General features: G+C 45.7%; 1 protein-coding gene across 4 annotated transcripts in view; it reads left to right on the top strand.

Annotated features, from left to right (window-relative positions):
- LOC114021482 (E3 ubiquitin-protein ligase rnf213-alpha) overlaps positions 1-18,534 on the top strand; it is a 168,566-nt gene that overhangs the window by 15,424 nt on the left and 134,608 nt on the right. For 3 of the 4 annotated variants that reach the window (XM_043549414.1, XM_037899152.2, XM_037899151.2), the window contains exons 8-11: positions 1,255-1,364; positions 3,500-3,676; positions 6,576-6,642; positions 14,530-14,639. In XM_043549414.1, the coding sequence (XP_043405349.1) occupies positions 1,255-1,364; positions 3,500-3,676; positions 6,576-6,642; positions 14,530-14,639 (464 nt within the window). The remainder of the gene's footprint in view (positions 1-1,254; positions 1,365-3,499; positions 3,677-6,575; positions 6,643-14,529; positions 14,640-18,534) is intronic. The other variant, XM_043549413.1, reaches the window with a different exon arrangement.

Raw genomic sequence — 18,534 nt, 5'->3', positions numbered from 1 at the left:
CAGTTACTGATCTATGAGTGGACGTTCCCTCTTATCCCATGGCTGGTTACTTTGCTTAAAAACCTTTGGTGAGGAACCTTGTCAAAGGCTTTCTGAAAGTCCAAGTGCACTATATCCACTGGATCACCCTTGTCCACCTGTTTGTTGACCCTGCTCAAAGAATTCTAGTAGAGAGGTGAGGCATGATTTCCCTTTACAAAAGCCATGTTGACTTGTCCCCAGCAAATCGTGTTCAACTCTGTGTCTGATTATTCTGTTCTTTACTATAGTTTCAACCAGTTTGCCCGGTACTGAAGTCAGGCTTACTGGCCTGTACTTGCCTGGATCACCTGTGGAGCCTTTTAAAAAATTTGGCAGCACATTGGCTAACCTCCAGTCATCTGGTACAGAAGCTGATTTAGGTGATAGGTTACAAATCACAGTTAGTAGTTCTGTGACTTCTTATCTGAGTTCCTTCAGAACTCTTGGGTGAATACCATCTGGTCCTGGTGACTAATTGCTATGTAACTTCTCAATTCGTTCCAAAACCTCCTCTACTGACATCTCAATGTGGGTTCCTCAGATTTGTCACCTAAAAGGAATGGCTCAGGTGTGGGAATCTCCCTCACCTCTTTCGCAGTGAAAACCAATGCAAAGAATTCTTTTAGCTTCTCCACAATGGCCTTGTCTTCAGCTTCAAAGGAAGTTGAGAGCCTGTTTCCTTATTGTCATTAGTAATCATGTTGGTTGCCCCGAGACACTGTCCTAACAAAAAGTGGGGTCCCATTGTGCTAGGTGTTGCACAGACACAGAGTGGTAGATGTCCTTGTCCCGAAGAGTTGACAATCTCAACAAACCAGACAGACCCAGGGTGAGGGAAGGGGTAGGACACATCAGCAGAGTGACCAGTGGGATGGTGGCAAAACAATTTTCTATTTTCCAGAGGGTTTAGTTAGGTGGGGACCAGCTACATGGACAGAAAAGAGAAGTGAGAGGGGACACAGAAGAGAGGCTGAGGGGGACAGAGCAAGAGAGAAGAGGATAAAAGGGGCAGATGTGGATTGAAACAGAGGTGAAGAGACTGTGGGGATGGGGAGGGTTGGAACAAGCAGCCAATTGGAGAAAGTCCTGTCCAAACTATAGAGAACCAAATGGTTTCCTCATTTCCTGTGTCCTTCAGGACAGCTCCGGAAAGGAGGGGCACAAGGCATGTGTGAAGGATGCTGGGATGGGTAAAAACTGGTGATCTTCACTTGTTGTTTGTTTTGTACCCAGAATGGAGAACTTCAGAACCGAACCAAGACGAAGCAGGTCTGCTGAGTTCAGGACGGGAATTGGGACCTGGATCCCAGCTGCAATGCCATGCTGCTGGAGTAACAGATGAGGTGGGAGTTTTATTTAACCTGATCAACATCAGTTGAGCATAGTTATTCCAACAATTAGCGGGCAACCCGGCTTGGCTGGTGGCCCAGGGCAAGATCCCAATTCAAGTCTGGCCAGCAAACTTTTTTAGTTTAAATTCACAGGGACTGTTATGATCATCTAAGTTTGGTTTCCTACATAACCCAGGCCAGAGAACCTCACCCAACCTCATGTCAGGGGTGAATATGGCACCACTCTCTGTTACCTCAAGTGACCTCTAAATGGCCCAGAGTCTCTCATAGGGATGCTGCACTGACATCCCCTTACCCTGGGAGCACCCTGTGGGCCAGCGGCCTGGGAGGTGAGGGCTGTAAAGCTGCTCCAGCAGCTCTTAAAATACCCAAGATTGCTCCTACACAGAGAATCCAGAGCAGACCCTAGAACTGAGACTTTTAATTTTGTTTTTTAATGGCAAACGGATCTAGATTTATTACTGTTAATCTGCCTTGAGATTTATTGTTATTTATGATTATTTCTTTCAGCTAGGGCTGGTCAAAATATTTCCATCTAAACTGGTTTTTAATGGAAAATTGGATTTTCAACTAAATGAGGTTGAGCGTCCACACTGCACTGTAAAGCTGTGTTTACAATTGCTGGGCCTGGGTCTCACAGCCGTGCTAACACTTCCATACTGCACTACACAGACCTTCTGACTTGGGTCTGTGTCCACACTGTAAAATGACAGGGCTTGGATCTGAGTCAAGGTGGGATTCGGGCTCTGACCCATCCCCTAGCAGGGTCTGGAGTGCTGGCTGACCTGAGTCAGACTGATTTTGTGTGAACGGAAGGGGGCTTAGGCTTAAACCTGAGTGAAAGCCTGGTCTTAGTGTAGATGTACCCTAGCTGGGCAGTCAAACGTGGTGCCCAAATATTAGTGGCCATTTCTGAAAATTTAGGCCGATTTGTACAAAGCGTATTTATCGCTGCCTGTAGGTTTTAATAGTTGTAGAAGCACCAAGTTCTACTGCCCAAAGACGCTGTACAACATAATAAAAGCCCCTTTGATACCTGAAGCCTTCACATAAATGAAAAACCAATAACCCACAATTCACATGCTCATCAGTTCCAAGGCCAGCAGCGCGCAATGTCTGACCAGTCTGGCCTCTGGCATAACCCAGGCCAAAGAATCTCTCCCAGCCATTTCTGCATCCAGCCCTATAACGCCTGGCTGAGTTAGAGCAGATTAACCCAGTCCTGCAAGCCAAGAAAACAGATGAGTTTTGTAATCCCTGAAGGTCAACAGATCTGGAGGTGTGAAGTGAGTGGCAAGATTGTGAATTCCTTGCAGAAAATATCCCTGTTTGTTAAACCAGGGGCCTACTAGCTCGGTCGCCGTTGCTGGTCGTAGCTGTAGAGGTATCCCACGGGGAGAGAACGGAATTTTCAACGGGAAGGTCCCAAGCCATTTTGGGCTTTCTGGGTCACAACCAACATCCTAAACTGCACTGCCAATCAGCAGCCAGTGCTGACCTTGGAGCCCTGGCACTTGGGCCTAACTGTGAAGCACGGCGTACCAAGAGCGCAGCCACAGCCTGCATCGACTTGACTTTATGAGCCGAGCCGAGCAAATACCTGATTTTTCAATTCAGGGGTTGAACCAAAAAATGTGAAGAAAAAATTCATTTTGAGTTGAAGGATTTTTCATTTAATTTTGGGTTGGTTTTAGGTGTTTTTCACTTTTTAAATTAAAAAACAAATGGCCATTTTGAAATGAAAACTCAGAACGGTTCATTTCAAAGTGGTCAGAATGAAATGGTTCAGGGTGAAAAGTTGAAATGTTTTGTTTTGAAGTTGCCAAAAATGAACCATTTCAAGGTCTTCAAATTCTTTCCCCGTTTTTTTTCTGCCAAAACAATTTGTTGGATTAGATCCACTTTTTTAAATAGTTTTGTTGCCTCAAAAATGCATTTTTCGGCAAATATATTATTCACCTAAAAAAATGTGCCCAGCTCTATTTATGAGGATTCTTAAGTTGTAACTCCATGAAAAGCACCTTGGATTGGGGTCATCTAGTTGTGACAAAGGCCAGGGTGACTGTAGCAAGCACCACATCCCGGAGGAAAGGCTGGTTCCTTCAATAAAATCATATTTCCCCCAGCTTGTGCTGTCGCTGGGACAAGAGACCAGAATTCAACAGTTCTCTGGGAACCAGCCGGAGTCACCAAAGAAGATGGAGAGAGACAACCTCACAGGCTCCGCTTCCCAGCCAAAGGAGCAGAAAAAAAAGTTGGGTCGTAAACGTTTGGATCAGCCACATGTAGCCTCTAAATCCCAGGTAAATGTATTTAAACTTTCAATAACCTGGTTGATAAAGAAGCAAAGTTCTATCATGGATCAGATGTTGTCTAAAAGAAAGAAAACAAAGAGAAGGAAAAAACAGACCATCCCTGTAGTACATAAGGGAGCGTCCCTTTAACTAGTATGGGAGCCCCCTAGTGGCGTTCACTGTTTTCTGTGCCAGGGACCAGCAGGAGCAGCCATGTGTATGTACCTGGGCCTTGTCTTTGCATGTTCAGTGAACACAGTTAATTGGGATGAGGAGTGGGCGAATAAAGTTTTTTCTGGTTCACTGGAAATGCTGAAAAATTGGAAAACAATTGTTTTGTGTCAAACCCAAAACAACATTTTCCAAGTTTTTTGGTGAATCAAAAAGTTGAAAACATTTCCATTGTAGATTGAACTAAACATTTGGTTTCATTTCAATTTTGAGCATTTTTAAATGTATTTTAATTGTTAAAAAATAAAATCAAGGCCATTTCAGAAGTAAAGTTTGTTTCAGTCTGAAAAATTGAAACATATTGTTTAAAAAATTAAGTGTTTCATTTTTATTATATATTCTGAAGGTTTTTTTCAACTGAAACAATTTGGTAAAATCTATGTGAATTTGCTAAATATTTTGGTGTCACTGAATCTGAATATTTTAACTGAAAACATGTTTAAGTAGAAAAAATTTGCCCAGCTCTATTTAAGATCAGCTGTGTCCGGGGGAAGGTTCTCCATATTGTTGGTGTTGTGTAAAGCACAAAAGACACAATTCCCAACGTGGCTATAGCTTAACTATGGAGATGTCAGAAGGGTTTGTGGGAGGAAACTGTGGTTTAAAATATTTAGTAAATATCTGGCAAGGGGGCTAAGGAGGAAGGGAGGAAAATTTTGCAGAAGTCTGTGAAGAAAATGGGTGAGACCTAACCAAGCAAAGTGAATGGGAAACACCCTGGCAGGGGAATTCAGCGATGATAAACCCAAACTAATGCACACGAGAAGGAGCAATTTCAAATACTGATACACCTTACAGGGGTATATTGTAACTGTGCCAGCTCAGAAAAAGTGGGTCCATTGTAGCTTAGTGAATACCTCTGCTCAAAGTGCAGCTGTGTTAAAAGAAAAGCAAACGAGAGGTTCAGATGCAGAAGGACAGGATGGAGAATTTTACAGAGAATGTTCTGATGCCTTTGTATAAATCGGTGGAGCTGCCCCATCTGGATACTGGGAGCAGAGCTGGGTCAACCCATCTCATGTGGGATATTGCAGAATTTGGGCAGGTCTACATATAAAACATGGCAGCTGAGCTGCTGTAATACTTCAGTGAAGATGCTACTATGCCGACAGGAGAGCTTCTCCTGTTGGCTTAGGTCAGGGGTCGGCAACCTTTGGCTCCAATTGGAGCGGCGGGAAGCGGCGGCCAGCCTGTGCCACTTCCCGCAGCTCCCATTGGCCGGGAATGGTGAACCGCAGCCACTGGGAGCTGCGGGGCTCCGTGCCTGTGGACACTCAAGGCAAACAAACTGTCTCACAGCCCGCCAGTGGCTTAGCCTGATGGGCCGTGAGCCAAAGGTTGCCAACCCCTGGCTTAGTTAATCCACCTCTGCGAGATGCACCCTAGTTATGTCGATGGGAGAAGTCCTCCCATCGACATAGCGCAGTCTACACCGGGGTTAGGGTGTGGATTTTCTCATCCCTGAAGGACTTAGTTATACTGATGTAAGTTTATAGTGTAGACCTGACCTTAGAGAGGTTCACAGAAGGGTGATGAGAATGATCAAGAGCCTGGAAATATTCTTCTATGAAGAGAGTTTGAAAAGACTGGGAGGGTGGTTCCTTTAGCGAGGAGATGGGTATGAGGACACATGATAAAAGCCTGCTCTGAGTGATCTAGAGAAGGGAGATTGGTCACTTCTATTCTCCCTGCCTCATAACAAAGAAACAAGACAACATTCAATGAAATTGAAAGTGAGAAATACAAAACTGAACAAAGGAAATACTTATTCACACAATGTGTAATTAGCTGGTGGAACTCTCTGCCACAATCTATCACCATAGCCAAAAGCTTAGCAAGATTCAAAGAAGAACTGGATTTTTATAAAGATAATGAAAACGTCAGCTGTTACTTCAGATGGGAGTACAATACATAATAGAATTAAATCTGCACGAGCCATTCTCTAAGTGCCTTTGGTAAGGAAGACATTTCCTCTGTGTTTTGTCCACACCAAACCCTAGGAACTAACCTACAGTTTAGTAGCATACAAATTGCCAGACAGAATCAGACCCAAGGTCCATCTAGCCCAATCTCCTGTCTCCGACAGTTCCCAGCACCAGGTACTTCAGGGGAAGGGATAAAAACCACCACAGTATCCCATGGGATATGTGGGATAATCTTCCCCCTATGCTAGAGTTCATCCTTGTCTCTGATAACAGGACATTGGCTTAATTCTTGTGGCAGTGAGTTCCACAGACTGATCACTCATTGTGTTAAAAAGTATTTTTTTAATCAGTTTTGCATTTTCCACCTTGCAGTTTCATTGTGTGTTCCTTTGTGTTCCGGGATGGGGAGAACAGATGTGATCAATCTCCCTTCTCTAATCCAGTCAGAATTTTACAAATCAAAAGTCCCATAACTTTTACCATCAGGGCTTCCCCAGGACTCAAGCCCAGCCTTCTGGCACCAAAGTGAAAATCAGATCCCCAAGATACCCATTTTACAGGGCTGCTTACATCTCCCTTTTTCAATTAACATAAAGATGACTCTCATGCAGGACTACATTCCCTGCTGCAGGAAGGCACAGAACAGGCCAATGCACTCCTTCCATCTCGGTTACATCGTAGGGCCACACTGCTGTTAAAGGGTCACCGCTTTGGTGCTTTAACTGGAATGTTTTAAAACTTTCTTTTCAAAGAAGCAGGTCCCTGGCAGTGCAGTGAGAGAAGAGTCTGTGGAGCTGGAGGTGAAACCCCACAGAGCAGGTAACCATTCCATTATTTCAGTATGATCTTGTTCATCTGTCCTTGGCCCAATGCTATTCGATATCATTCTCAATGATCCAGAAGGAAATACAAAATCACTGCTGATGTGGTTCCCAGATGACACAACAATCAGTGGGCAGTGAGTGTTGGAATGAGAGCAATTCCACAGAGCATTCGGGATCAGCTGGGCCCAGGGCTGGCCTTACCATGAGGAGAACTGAGGCGGCCACCTCAGGTGCCAGACTGGGGGGCGGCGCCACTAGGACCCAGAGTGTAGAAAATTGTGTCTGCTGCTGGTGCATCTGTATTCTCTGCTCGAGATGCACAGAGATGGGGGAGTGCTGTGCTGGAGGAAGGAGGGCACTAGAGACAGAACAGGCAGGCAGGAGAAAAGGTGAGAGGGAATAACAGAAAGCAGCAGGAGCTGCAGGGAGAGAGAGGAGGAGGAGCCTCTTGTGCACCTCTCCAGCACTGCCAGGAGCCTGGACTGATTAACCCCAGCTTCTCAGGGGGCTTCCTGTTTCCTGCTGCTTCCCTGAACCCACTTGAGGAGAACAGGCAGTCAACTGAAGTGGTAGGAGCCAGTTTGGCCCTTAAGATGCTGACATCTTCCCTCACTCAGGCCCTGCTACCAGCCTGCTTATTTGTCCCCTTCAATTGAGTGTTGAGAGCCACTATAGCTGGCACAGAACAGCAGTCATGAGTGAAAGAAGAAAACGCCCCTCTGGGGCAGCATTCAGAAAAAGCAAGCAAGCAAAGGAAGCTTTTCTATCTTAGCAGGAAGGAGCTCTCCTGAGATACATAGACACAAACGTTCACGGTGAGCCTTCCGGCCCCAGTGAGGATGTGAGTGGTGAGGAGATGCCTGATCTTCCAGTTAGTCAGAGTGCAGTGACCTGGCAGCTACTGCAGCATCCATATCTCCATCTCAAATGGATGGAACCATGCACATTCCTGAAGAAAAGTGTCGATCAGAGAGGAGTGTGGAGGAGGTGCAAGAAACAGCTGCTGCTGAGTTTAGTTCCTTAAGTCTCGATGATCCAGGACTGTGGACCCACTTGAGCAGTAGCCTGAGGGACTTCCTTGTACTGCATGGGCCACAGCAAGTGAAAAACTTTCTGTTCCCCAAAGACAATGAAAATAGAAGTTTTCATCCAACACATTCCTGGCGTGAAATCCCCAATGGTGACAAAGTGGAGAGGCCATGACTTATGTACTCAGAAACCCAGAATGCTGCATACTGTTTTTGTTGCAAACTCTTGCAGTCTAATGTTCCAGCCACATTGGGTTCTACAGGAACAAAGGACTGGAAAAATCTGGCTAAAAATCTGGCATGCCATGAGAAGGCAGCAAATCACCAGAGAGCATTCCATAGGTGGAAAGAGGTTGAGATGAGACTAAGATTAAAAGCCACCATAGATGATCAGCCTGAAGAGAAGATTGCATCAGAGTCTCTTTACTGGCAAAATGTTCTGAAAAGGCTCATTGCCATTGTGAGAATGCTTGCAACCCAAAACCTAGCACTGCATGGCACTTCAGATCAGCTGTATGTGCCAAAAAATGGAAACTTCCTTAAAATTGTGGAGCTGATGGCTGAGTTTGATGCTGTACTCCAGGAGCATCTAAGAAGAGTCACCACCCAAGAAATGTACACACACCACTACCTTGGAAAAACCATTCAAAATGAGATCATACAGTTACTGTGAACAAAAGTCAAACAGAAGATTGTGGCAGATCTGAAGTCAGCAAGATATTACTCTGTTATTCTGGACTGCACACCAGACATCAGCCATACGGAACAAATGACTTTAATGGTGCATTTTGTAACAACAACAGAACCTAGTGAAAACGTCCCTGCAATGGTGACTGTCAGAGAGCATTTTCTAGAATTTATTGACATTGATGATAGTACAGGAGCTGGTGTGACAAATGTGCTTCTTAAGAGCTGGAAGATACGGGAATTGCGATAGCTGACATGAGAGGTCAGGGCTATGATATGGTGCCAACATGAGAGGAAGGAACAGAGGAGTGCAGACATGGATCCAAGAGTTAAACCCTCGAGCTTTTTTTGTCCCATGCAGTTCTCATTCATTGAACTTGGTGGTCAGTGGTGCAGCATCAGCTTCTAGTGAGGCTGCTGAATTTTTAAATGTAATTCAAAGCATCTATGTATTTTTCTCTGCATCAATTCATCGATGGCAAATTTTGAAGGAACATCTGGGAACATCCTCTCTGACACTGAAATCACTGAGTGCCACATGATGGGACAGTCGAGTGGAGGCGATAAAGCCTATCAAACACCAAATTGGGAAGATAGATGATGCCATAGTTGCCCTTATGGAGGATAATGCTATGACAGGAGCTGTTCGTGGGAGAACAGTGGCAGAGGGATGACAAATCAGATGTCAAGAATTATAACATTCATAAACCAGTCGGAGAACACTTCAATCTCTCTGGTCACACGATTACAGACATGAAAGTTGCGATATTACAACAGAAAAACTTCAAAACCAGACTCCAGCGAGAGACTGTTGAATTGGAATTCATTTGCAAATTGGATACAATTAACTTAGGCTTGAATACAGACTGGGAGTGGCTAAGTCATTATGCAAGGTAACCTATTTCCCCTTGTTTTTTCCTAACCCCCCCCAGACATTCTTGTTAAACCCTGGATTTGTGCTGGAAATGGCCCACCTTGATTATCATACACATTGTAAGGAGAGTGATCACTTTAGATAAGCTATTACCAACAGGGAGTGGGTTTGTGTGTGTGAAGAAAAAAGGGGGGGGGAGGAAGGGGGGGAATTAACCTGGATTTGTGCTGGAAATGGCCCACCTTGATTATCATACACATTGTAAGGAGAGTGATCACTTTAGATAAGCTATTACCAACAGGAGAGTGGGTCTGTGGGGGGGGGGGGGGGGGAGGGGAAGAGAAAACCTGGATTTGTGCTGGAAATGGCCCAACTTGATTATCATACACATTGTAAGGAGAGTGATCACTTTAGATAAGCTATTACCAGCAGGAGAGTGGGGTGGGGGGAGAGAAAACCTTTTGTAGTGGTAAACACCCATTTTTTCATGGTTTGTGTGTATAAAAAGATCTTCTGTATTTTCCACAGTATGCATCCAATGAAGTGAGCTGTAGCTCACGAAAGCTTATGCTCAAATAAATTGGTTAGTCTCTAAGGTGCCACAAGTCCTCCTTTTCTTCTTAGAGGGAAATGGAATCACCAGAAACATACATGACTTCAAATTTCTGTGTGGCTTAGTGTTGTGGTATGACATAGCATTTGAAATAAATGTTGTAAGCAAGAGACTCCAAGGTGTTGACCTTGATATATCTGGAGCAATGGAACAACTGGACAAAGCAAAGTCATATCTGGAGTCTTACTGGTCACATGAGGGATTTCAAAACGTTCTGAAGAGTGCACAGAAGTTGGCAGAGGACCTTCACACTGAAGCTATCTTCCCACCCATTCAAGAATACAAGAGTCACCGAAGAAGAAGACATTTTGATTACGAGGCACGGGATAATCCCATAAGAGACCCCAAACAACAATTCAAAGTTGAATTCTTTAACCAGGTGCTAGATTGTGCAATACAGTCAGTTGAAGAACGTTTCATGCAGCTCAAGGAACACAAAAGTATATTTGGGATGTTGTATGATATTCCCAAACTCCTCACTATACCTGAAGAAGACCTACACCAGCAATGCAGGGCACTAGAGACAGCATTGACACATGATGACATGCGCGATATTGATGCGAGTGATTTAGGAGATGAACTGAAAGCCCTTTCAAGATACATTTCAGCAGGATCAACTCCAAAGGCTGTTCTGGAATATATGTGCACAAAAAAGATGACCACCCTCTTTCCAAATGCTTTTGTTGCTCTGCGCGTACTTCTAAACTTCCTGTAACAGTTGCCAGTGGAGAATGCAGCTTCTCCAAGCTGAAGTTAATAAAAACACATCTGCGCTCCACAATGACACAGGAGAGGCTGGTTGGCCTTGCAACCATCTTGATAGAGCATGAGCTGGCCCAGACTGTGGACCTTCGGGAAGCAGTTCAAATCTTTGCAACCAAGAAGGCACGGAAAGCACCACTTTGACTATTCAAACAGATAAAAATGCCAGTGTTTACTATCCAGTTTATTTGAGCATGAGCTTTCGTGAGCTACAGCTCACTTCATCGGATGCATAGCTATGCATCCGATGAAGTGAGCTGTAGCTCACGAAAGCTCATGCTCAAATAAACTGGTTAGTCTCTAAGGTGCCACAAGTACTCCTTTTCTTTTTACGAATACAGACTAACACGGCTGTTACTCTGAAACCAGTGTTTACTATGCAGACAAGAAAAATTACATTTTCTGTTTAGAGGTTTGAAAGTTAAGTGTTACTTAAAATTTGTGAACAAGGCATTTTAAGTTGTTAGTTCTCCCTTATTGGGGTAGGTAGCAGAGCAGAACCATGAGAGGAGAAGAACAGGAAGAAGGCAGAATTGAGACCTTTCAAAGTTTTGGCCCAAGTGAGGGGGCATGGGGTCTTCATTTGAGCTCCCAGCCTCAGGTGCCAAAATGTTGTGGGCCGGCCCTGGCTGGGCCCATGGGAACACGCATTTTAATACAGCCCAGGGGCAAGGTTCAGGAACCAGCAACATAGGCCGCACTTGCCAAATGGGGGCTGTATCCTTGAAAGCAGGAGCTCTGTCTGGGAAGGGCAGAAGGGGGTCCTGTGGAAACCTGCTGAACAGGAGCTCCCTGTGCGATGCTGTGCTTAAGGTGGCAAGAGCAAACAGCAGCATTCTCATGCCAAGGTAAAACCCCAAATAATGGCCCAGATTCTACTCTCTTGTTCTGGACACTTTGTGCCACTCAGGTGGGGCCCAGTGGTGGAGTCTTGCCCATGCTGGCCAGCTGAGAGTTCCCCTCTCTGGGGAAGTTCTCCGCTGGTGTAAGGTCGCAGAGCTGCCAGTTGGACCCTGCCTGCACCCTGGCACAGCTCAGGCAGACTCTGTCCTTGCACTGGTGTCTAGTGTCTGAGATGTACAGCTGATGCTGTGAGTATCATCAAATTACACGCTGAGTTTTTGGGGCTGCACCTCTCACCACTCCATATGAAGAGCTCATGCCGTTGCCCCCCACCATCCCCAGGAGGGACAGGCAAGTTTTCCCACCGTACACTGTGAAAGCCATTCTAGAGAGGCGAAGCTCACACGAGCACGACAAACTCTGGCATGCATAGGTGCTGACTTCCCCTCTAGCCAGGGGGTGCTCGGCCCTGCCTCCGTCCCAGGCCCTGCCCCTCCACCCCTTCCCCCCAGCCCCTATCCCTACCCCTGCTCCGCCCCCACACTGCCCCATTCCAACACGTCCCCCAAATCCCCGCCCCGACACGCCTCTTCCCTGCCTCCTCCCCCAAGCACACCCCATCCCCACTCCTCCCCCTTCCTCCCGGAGCATCCTGAACTCTGTGTAACAGCTGTTCATGGTGGGCAGGAGGCGCTGAGCGGCGGGAGCTTGACTGTTGGTGGGAGCTGAGCACGCACTAATTTTTCCCCATGGGTGCTCCCGGAGTTGGCGCCTGTGCTGGCATGCGCCTCCCACCCCACCCCCCGAAGTCCGAGCCACGTGTGAGTGAGCCGAGCTCCAGGGGGGCGCAGGATGTACTATAGCTACCCTTGCAGAACGCAAGAAGAATGGCCATACTGGGTCAGACCAATAGTCCATCTAGCCCAGTATCCTGTCTTCCAGCAGTGGCCAATGCCAGGTGCTTCAGAGGGAATGAACAGAACAGGGCAATTATCAAGTGAGCCATCACTTGTCATCGAGGCCCAGCATCTGTCAGTCAGAGGCTTAGGGACACCCAGAGCATGGGGTTGCATCCCTAACCATTTTGGCTAATAGATCTATCCTCCATGAACTTATCTAATTCTTTTTTGAACTCAGTTATACTTTTGGCTTTCACAACATCCCCTGGCAATGAGTTCCACAGGTTGATTCTTTGTGTGAAGAAGGACTTCCTTTTGTTTGTTTTTAAACCAGCTGCCTATTCATTTCACTGGGTGCGTCCTGGTTCTTCTGCTATGTGAAGGGGTAAATAACACGTCCTTATGCACTTCCCCATCACCATTCATGACTTTATAGACCTTTGTCATTTGTCATCTCTTTTCAGGCTGAACAGTACCCGTCTTTTTAATCTCTCCTTATAGGTCAGCTTTTTTGACTACTGCTGCACAATAAGTGGATGTTTTCTAGGACTCCAAGAACAGGATACTAGGACACTTCTTCTTGAATGATAGAAGTTAATTTAGATCCCATTATTTTGCATGTACAGTTGGGATTATATTTTCCAATGTGCATCACTTTTGCATTTATCAACACTGAATTTCATCTGCCATTTTGTTGCCCAGTCAACCAGTTTTGTGAGATCCCTTTGTAACCCTTCACAGTCTGCTTTGGACTTAACTGTCTTGAGTAGCTTTGTATCATCTGTAAATTTTGCCACCTTACTGCTTACCCCTTTTTCCAGATCATTTATGAATATGTCCAAGTATCGACTGCTAGGGGACACCACTATTTACCTCTCTCCCTTCTGAAAAAATTACCATTTATTCCTACTGTTTCTTTCCCATCTTTTAACCAGTTACTGATCGATGAGTGGACCTTCCCTCTTATCCCATGGCTGGTTACTTTGCTTAAAACCTGTGGTGAGGAACCTTGTCAAAGGCTTTCTGAAAGTTCAAGTGCACTGTATTCACTGGATCACCCTTGTCCACCTGTTTGTTGACCCTCCTCAAAGAATTCTAGTAGAGTGGTGAGGCATGATTTCCCTTTACAAAAGCCATGTTGACTTGTCCCCAGCAAATCGTGTTCATCTCTGTGTCTGATTATTCTGTTCTTTACTATAGTTTCAACCAGTTTGCCCGGTACTGAAGTCAGGCTTACTGGCCTGTACTTGCCTGGATCACCTGTGGAGCCTTTTAAAAAAATTGGCAGCCCATTGGCTAACCTCCAGTCATCTGGTACAGAAGCTGATTTAGGTGATAGGTTACAAATCACAGTTAGTAGTTCTGTGACTTCTTATCTGAGTTCCTTCAGAACTCTTGGGTGAATACCATCTGGTCCTGGTGACTAATTGCTATGTAACTTCTCAATTCGTTCCAAAACCTCCTCTACTGACACCTCAACGTGGGACAGTTCCTCAGATTTGTCACCTCAGGTGTGGGAATCTCCCTCACCTCTTTCGCAGTGAAAACCAATGCAAAGAATTCTTTTAGCTTCTCCACAATGGCCTTGTCTTCAGCTTCAAAGGAAGTTGAGAGCCTGTTTCCTTATTATCATTAGTAATCATGTTTGTTAGGACAGTGTCTCGGGTCAACCAAAAATGTGGCCTCATTGTGCTAGGTGCTGCACAGACACAGAGTGGTGGATGTCCTTGTCCCGAAGAGTTGACAATCTCAACAAACCAGACAGACCCAGGGTGAGGGAAGGGGTAGGACACACCAGCAGAGTGACCAATGGGATGGTGGCAAAACAATTTTCTATTTTCCAGAGGGTTTAGTTAGGTGGGGACCAGCTACATGGACAGAAAAGAGAAGTGAGAGGGGACACAGAAGAGAGGCTGAGGGGGACAGAGCAAGAGAGAAGAGGATAAAAGGGGCAGATGTGGATTGAAACTGAGGTGAAGAGACTGTGGGGATGGGGAGGGTTGGAACAAGCAACCAACTGGAGAAAGTCCTGTCCAAACTATAGAGAACCAAACGGTTTCCTCATTTCCTGTGTCCTGCAGGACAGCTCCGGAAAGGAGGGGCACGAGGCATGTGTGAAGGATGCTGGGATGGGTAAAAACTGGTGATCTTCACTTGTTGTTTGTTTTGTACCCAGAACGGAGAACTTCAGAACCGCACCAAGACGAAGCACATCCGCTGAGTTCAGGATGGGAATTGGGACCTGGATCCCAGCTGCAGTGCCATGCTGCTGGAGTAACAGATGAGGTGGGAGTTTTATTAAACCTGATCAACATCAGTTGAGCATAGTTATTCCAACAATTAGCAGGCAACCCAGCTTGGCTGGTGGCCCAGGGCAAGATCCCAGTTCAAGTCTGGCCAGCAAACTTTTTTAGTTTAAATTCACAGGGACTGTTATGATCATCTAAGTTTGGTTTCCTACATAACCCAGGCCAGAGAACCTCACTCAATCTCATGTCAGGGGTGAATATGGCACCACTCTCTGTTACCTCAAGTGACCTCTAAATGGCCCAGAGTCTCTCATAGGGATGCTGCACTGGCATCCCCTTACCTTGGGAGCACCCTGTGGGCCAGCAGGCTGGGAGGTGAGGGCTGTAAAGCTGCTCCAGCAGCTCTTAAAATACTCAAGATTGCTCCTACACAGAGAATCCAGAGCAGACCCTAGAACTGAGACTTTAAATTTTAATGGCAAATGGATCTAGATTTATTACTGTTAATCTGCCTTGAGATTTATTGCTATTTATGATTATTTCTTTCGGCTAGGGCTGGTCAAAATATTTCCATCTAAACTGGTTTTTAATGGAAAATTGGATTTTCAACTAAATGAGGTTGAGCGTCCACACTGCACTGTAAAGCTGTGTTTACAATTGCTGGGCCTGGGTCTCACAGCCGTGCTAACACTTCCATACTGCACTACACAGACCTTCTGACTTGGGTCTGTGTCCACACTGTAAAATGACAGGGCTTGGATCTGAGTCAAGGTGCGATTCGGGCTCTGACCCATCCCCTAGCAGGGTCTGGAGTGCTGGCTGACCTGAGTCAGACTGATTTTGTGTGAACAGAAGTGGGTTTAGGCTTAAACCTGAGTCAATGCCTGGTCTTAGTGTAGACGTACCCTAGCTGGGCAGCCAAACCTTGTGGTGATGCCCAAATATTAGTCGGCCTCTTCTGAAAATTTAGGCCGATTTATGCAAAGCATATTTATCTCTGACTGTAGGTTTTAATAGTTGTAGAAGCACCAAGTACTTCTGTTCAGAGACACGTAAATGAAAAACCAATAACCCACAATTCACACGCTCATCAATTCCAAGGCCAGCGGGCCCAATGTCTGACCAGTCTGGCCTCCGGCATAACCCAGGCGAAAGAATCTCTCCCAGCCATTTCTGCATCCAGCCCTATAACGCCTGGCTGAGTTAGAGCAGATTAACCCAGTCCTGCAAGCCAAGAAAACAGATGAGTTTTGTAATCCCCGAAGGTCAACAGATCTGGAGGTGTGAAGTGAGTTGCAAGATTGTGAATTCCTTGCAGAAAGTATCCCTGTTTGTTAAACCAGGGGCCTACTCTGCTGGTCATAGCTGTAGAGGTATCTCATGGGGAGAGAACGGAATATTCAACAGTAAGATCCCAAGCCACTTATGGCTTTCTGGGTCAAAACCAAAATCCTAAACTGCACTGCCAATCAGCAGCCAGTGCTGACCTTGGAGCCCTGGCACTTGGGCCTAACTGTGAAGCACGGCGTCCCAAGAGCGCAGCCACAGCCTGCATCGACTTGACTTTATGAGCAGAGCTGAGCAAATACCTGATTTTTCAATTCAGGGGTTGAACTAAAAAAATCTGAAAAAGCCCCCCATTTTGAGTTGAAGGATTTTTTATTTAATTTTGGGTTTGTTTTACGTGTTTTTTCACTTTTTAAACTCAGCTAAATTTCAAAACAAATTGCCATTTTGAAATGAAAACTCAGGGTGAAAAGTTGAAATGTTTTGTTTTGAAATTGCCAACAATAAGCTACTTCAATGTCTTCAAATTCTTTCCCCATTTTTTTTCAGCCAAAACAATTTGCCAGATTAGATCAAATTTTTTGAATAGTTTTGTTGCCTCAAAAATGCATTTTTTGGCAAATATATTATTCACCTAAAAAAATGTGCCCAGCTCTATTTATGAGGGTTCTTAAGTTGTAACTCCATGAAAAACAACTTGGATTGGGGTTATCTAGTTGTGACAAAGGCCAGGGTGACTGTAGGAAGCACCACATCCCAGAGGAAAGGCTGCATCCTTCAATAAAATCATATCTCCCCCCAACAAGAGGCTTCTGCTATCGCCAGGACAAGAGACCAGCATTCAACACTAGCAGGAGTCACCAGTGAAGAATCATAGATCATAGAATTATAGAATATCAGGGTTGGAAGGTACCTCAGGAGGTCGTCTAGTCCAACCCCCTGCTCAAAGCAAGATCAATCCCCAACTAAATCATCCCAGCCAGGGCTTTGTCAAGCCTGACCTTAAAAACTTCTAAGGAAGGAGATTCTACCACCTCCCTAGGTAACCCATTCCAGTGCTTCACCACCCTCCTAGTGAAAAAGTTTTTCCTAATATCCAACCTAAACCTCCTCCACTGGAACTTGAGACCATTACTCCTTGTTCTGTCATCAGCTACCACTGAGAACAGTCTAGAGCCATCCTCTTTGGAACCCCCTTTCAGGTAGTTGAAAGCAGCTATCAAATCCCCCCTCACTCTTCTCTTTTGCAGACTAAATAATCCCAGTTCCCTCAGCCTCTCCTCATAAATCATGTGCTCCAGTCCCCTAATAATTTTTGTTGCCCTCTGCTGGACTCTTTCCAATTTTTGCACATCCTTCTTGTAGTGTGGGGCCCAAAACTGGACACAGTACTCCAGATGAGGCCTCACCAATGCCGAATAGAGGGGAATAATCACATCCCTCAATCTGCTGGCAATGCTCCTACTTTTCAGCCCAAAATGCCGTAAGCCTTCTTGGCAACAAGGGCACACTGTTGACTCATATCCAGCTTCTTTTTCACTATAACCCCTAGGTCCTTTTCTGCAGAACTGCTGCCTAGCCACTCAGTCCCCAGTCTGTAGCAGTGTATGGGATTCTTCCGTCCTAAGTGCAGGACTCTGCACTTGTCCTTGTTGAACCTCATCAGATTTCTTTTGGCCCAATCCTCTAATTTGTCTAGATCCCTCTGTATCCTATCCCTACCTTCCAGTGTATCTACCACTCCTCCCAGTTTAGTGTCATCTGCAAACTTGCTGTGGGTGCAATCCACGCCCTCCTCCAGATCATTAATGAAGATATTGAACAAAACCGGCCCCAGGACCGACCCTTGGGGCACGCCGCTTGATACCGGCTGCCAACTAGACATGGAGCCATTGATCGTTACCCATTGAGCCCAATGATCTAGCCAGATTTCTATCCACATTACAGTATAGACCATTCATCCAGCCCATACTTCTTTAACTTGTTGGCAAGAATACTGTGGGAGACCATACCAAAAGCTTTGCTAAAGTCAAGGAATAACATGTCCACTGCTTTCCCCTCATCCACAGAGCCAGTTATTTCATCATAGAAGGCAATTAGGTTAGTCAGGCATGACTTACCCTTGGTGAATCCATGCTGACTGTTCCTGATCACTTTCCTCTCCTCTTCAGGATTGATTCTTTGAGGACCTGCTCCATGATTTTTCCAGGGACTGAGGTGAGGCTGACTGGCCTGTAGTTCCCTGGATCCTCCTTCTTCCTTTTTTTAAAGATGGGCACTATGTTAGCCTTTTTCCAGTCATCCGGGACCTCACCCAATCACCATGAGTTTTCAAAGATAATGGCCAATGGCTCTGCAATCACATCCGCCAACTCCTTGAGCACCCTCGGATGCAGCACATCCGGCCCCATGGACTTGTGCTCGTCCAGCTTTTCTAAATAGTCCCGAACCACTTCTTTCTCCACAGAGGGCTGGTCACCTCCTCCCCATGCTGTGCTGCCCAGTGCAGTAGTCTGCGAGCTGACCTTGTTTGTGAAGACAGAGGCAAAAAAAGCATTGAGTACATTAGCTTTTTCCACATCCTCTGTCACTAGGTTGCCTCCTCCATTCAGTAAGGGGCCCACACTTTCCTTGACCTTCTTCTT

This window comes from Chelonia mydas, chromosome 6, assembly GCF_015237465.2.
Source record: "Chelonia mydas isolate rCheMyd1 chromosome 6, rCheMyd1.pri.v2, whole genome shotgun sequence".
In the NCBI taxonomy this organism is placed as follows: Eukaryota; Metazoa; Chordata; order Testudines; family Cheloniidae; genus Chelonia; species Chelonia mydas.
The sequence above is the reverse complement of the archived record's forward strand: the minus strand, read 5'-3'. Positions and strand labels throughout refer to the sequence as shown.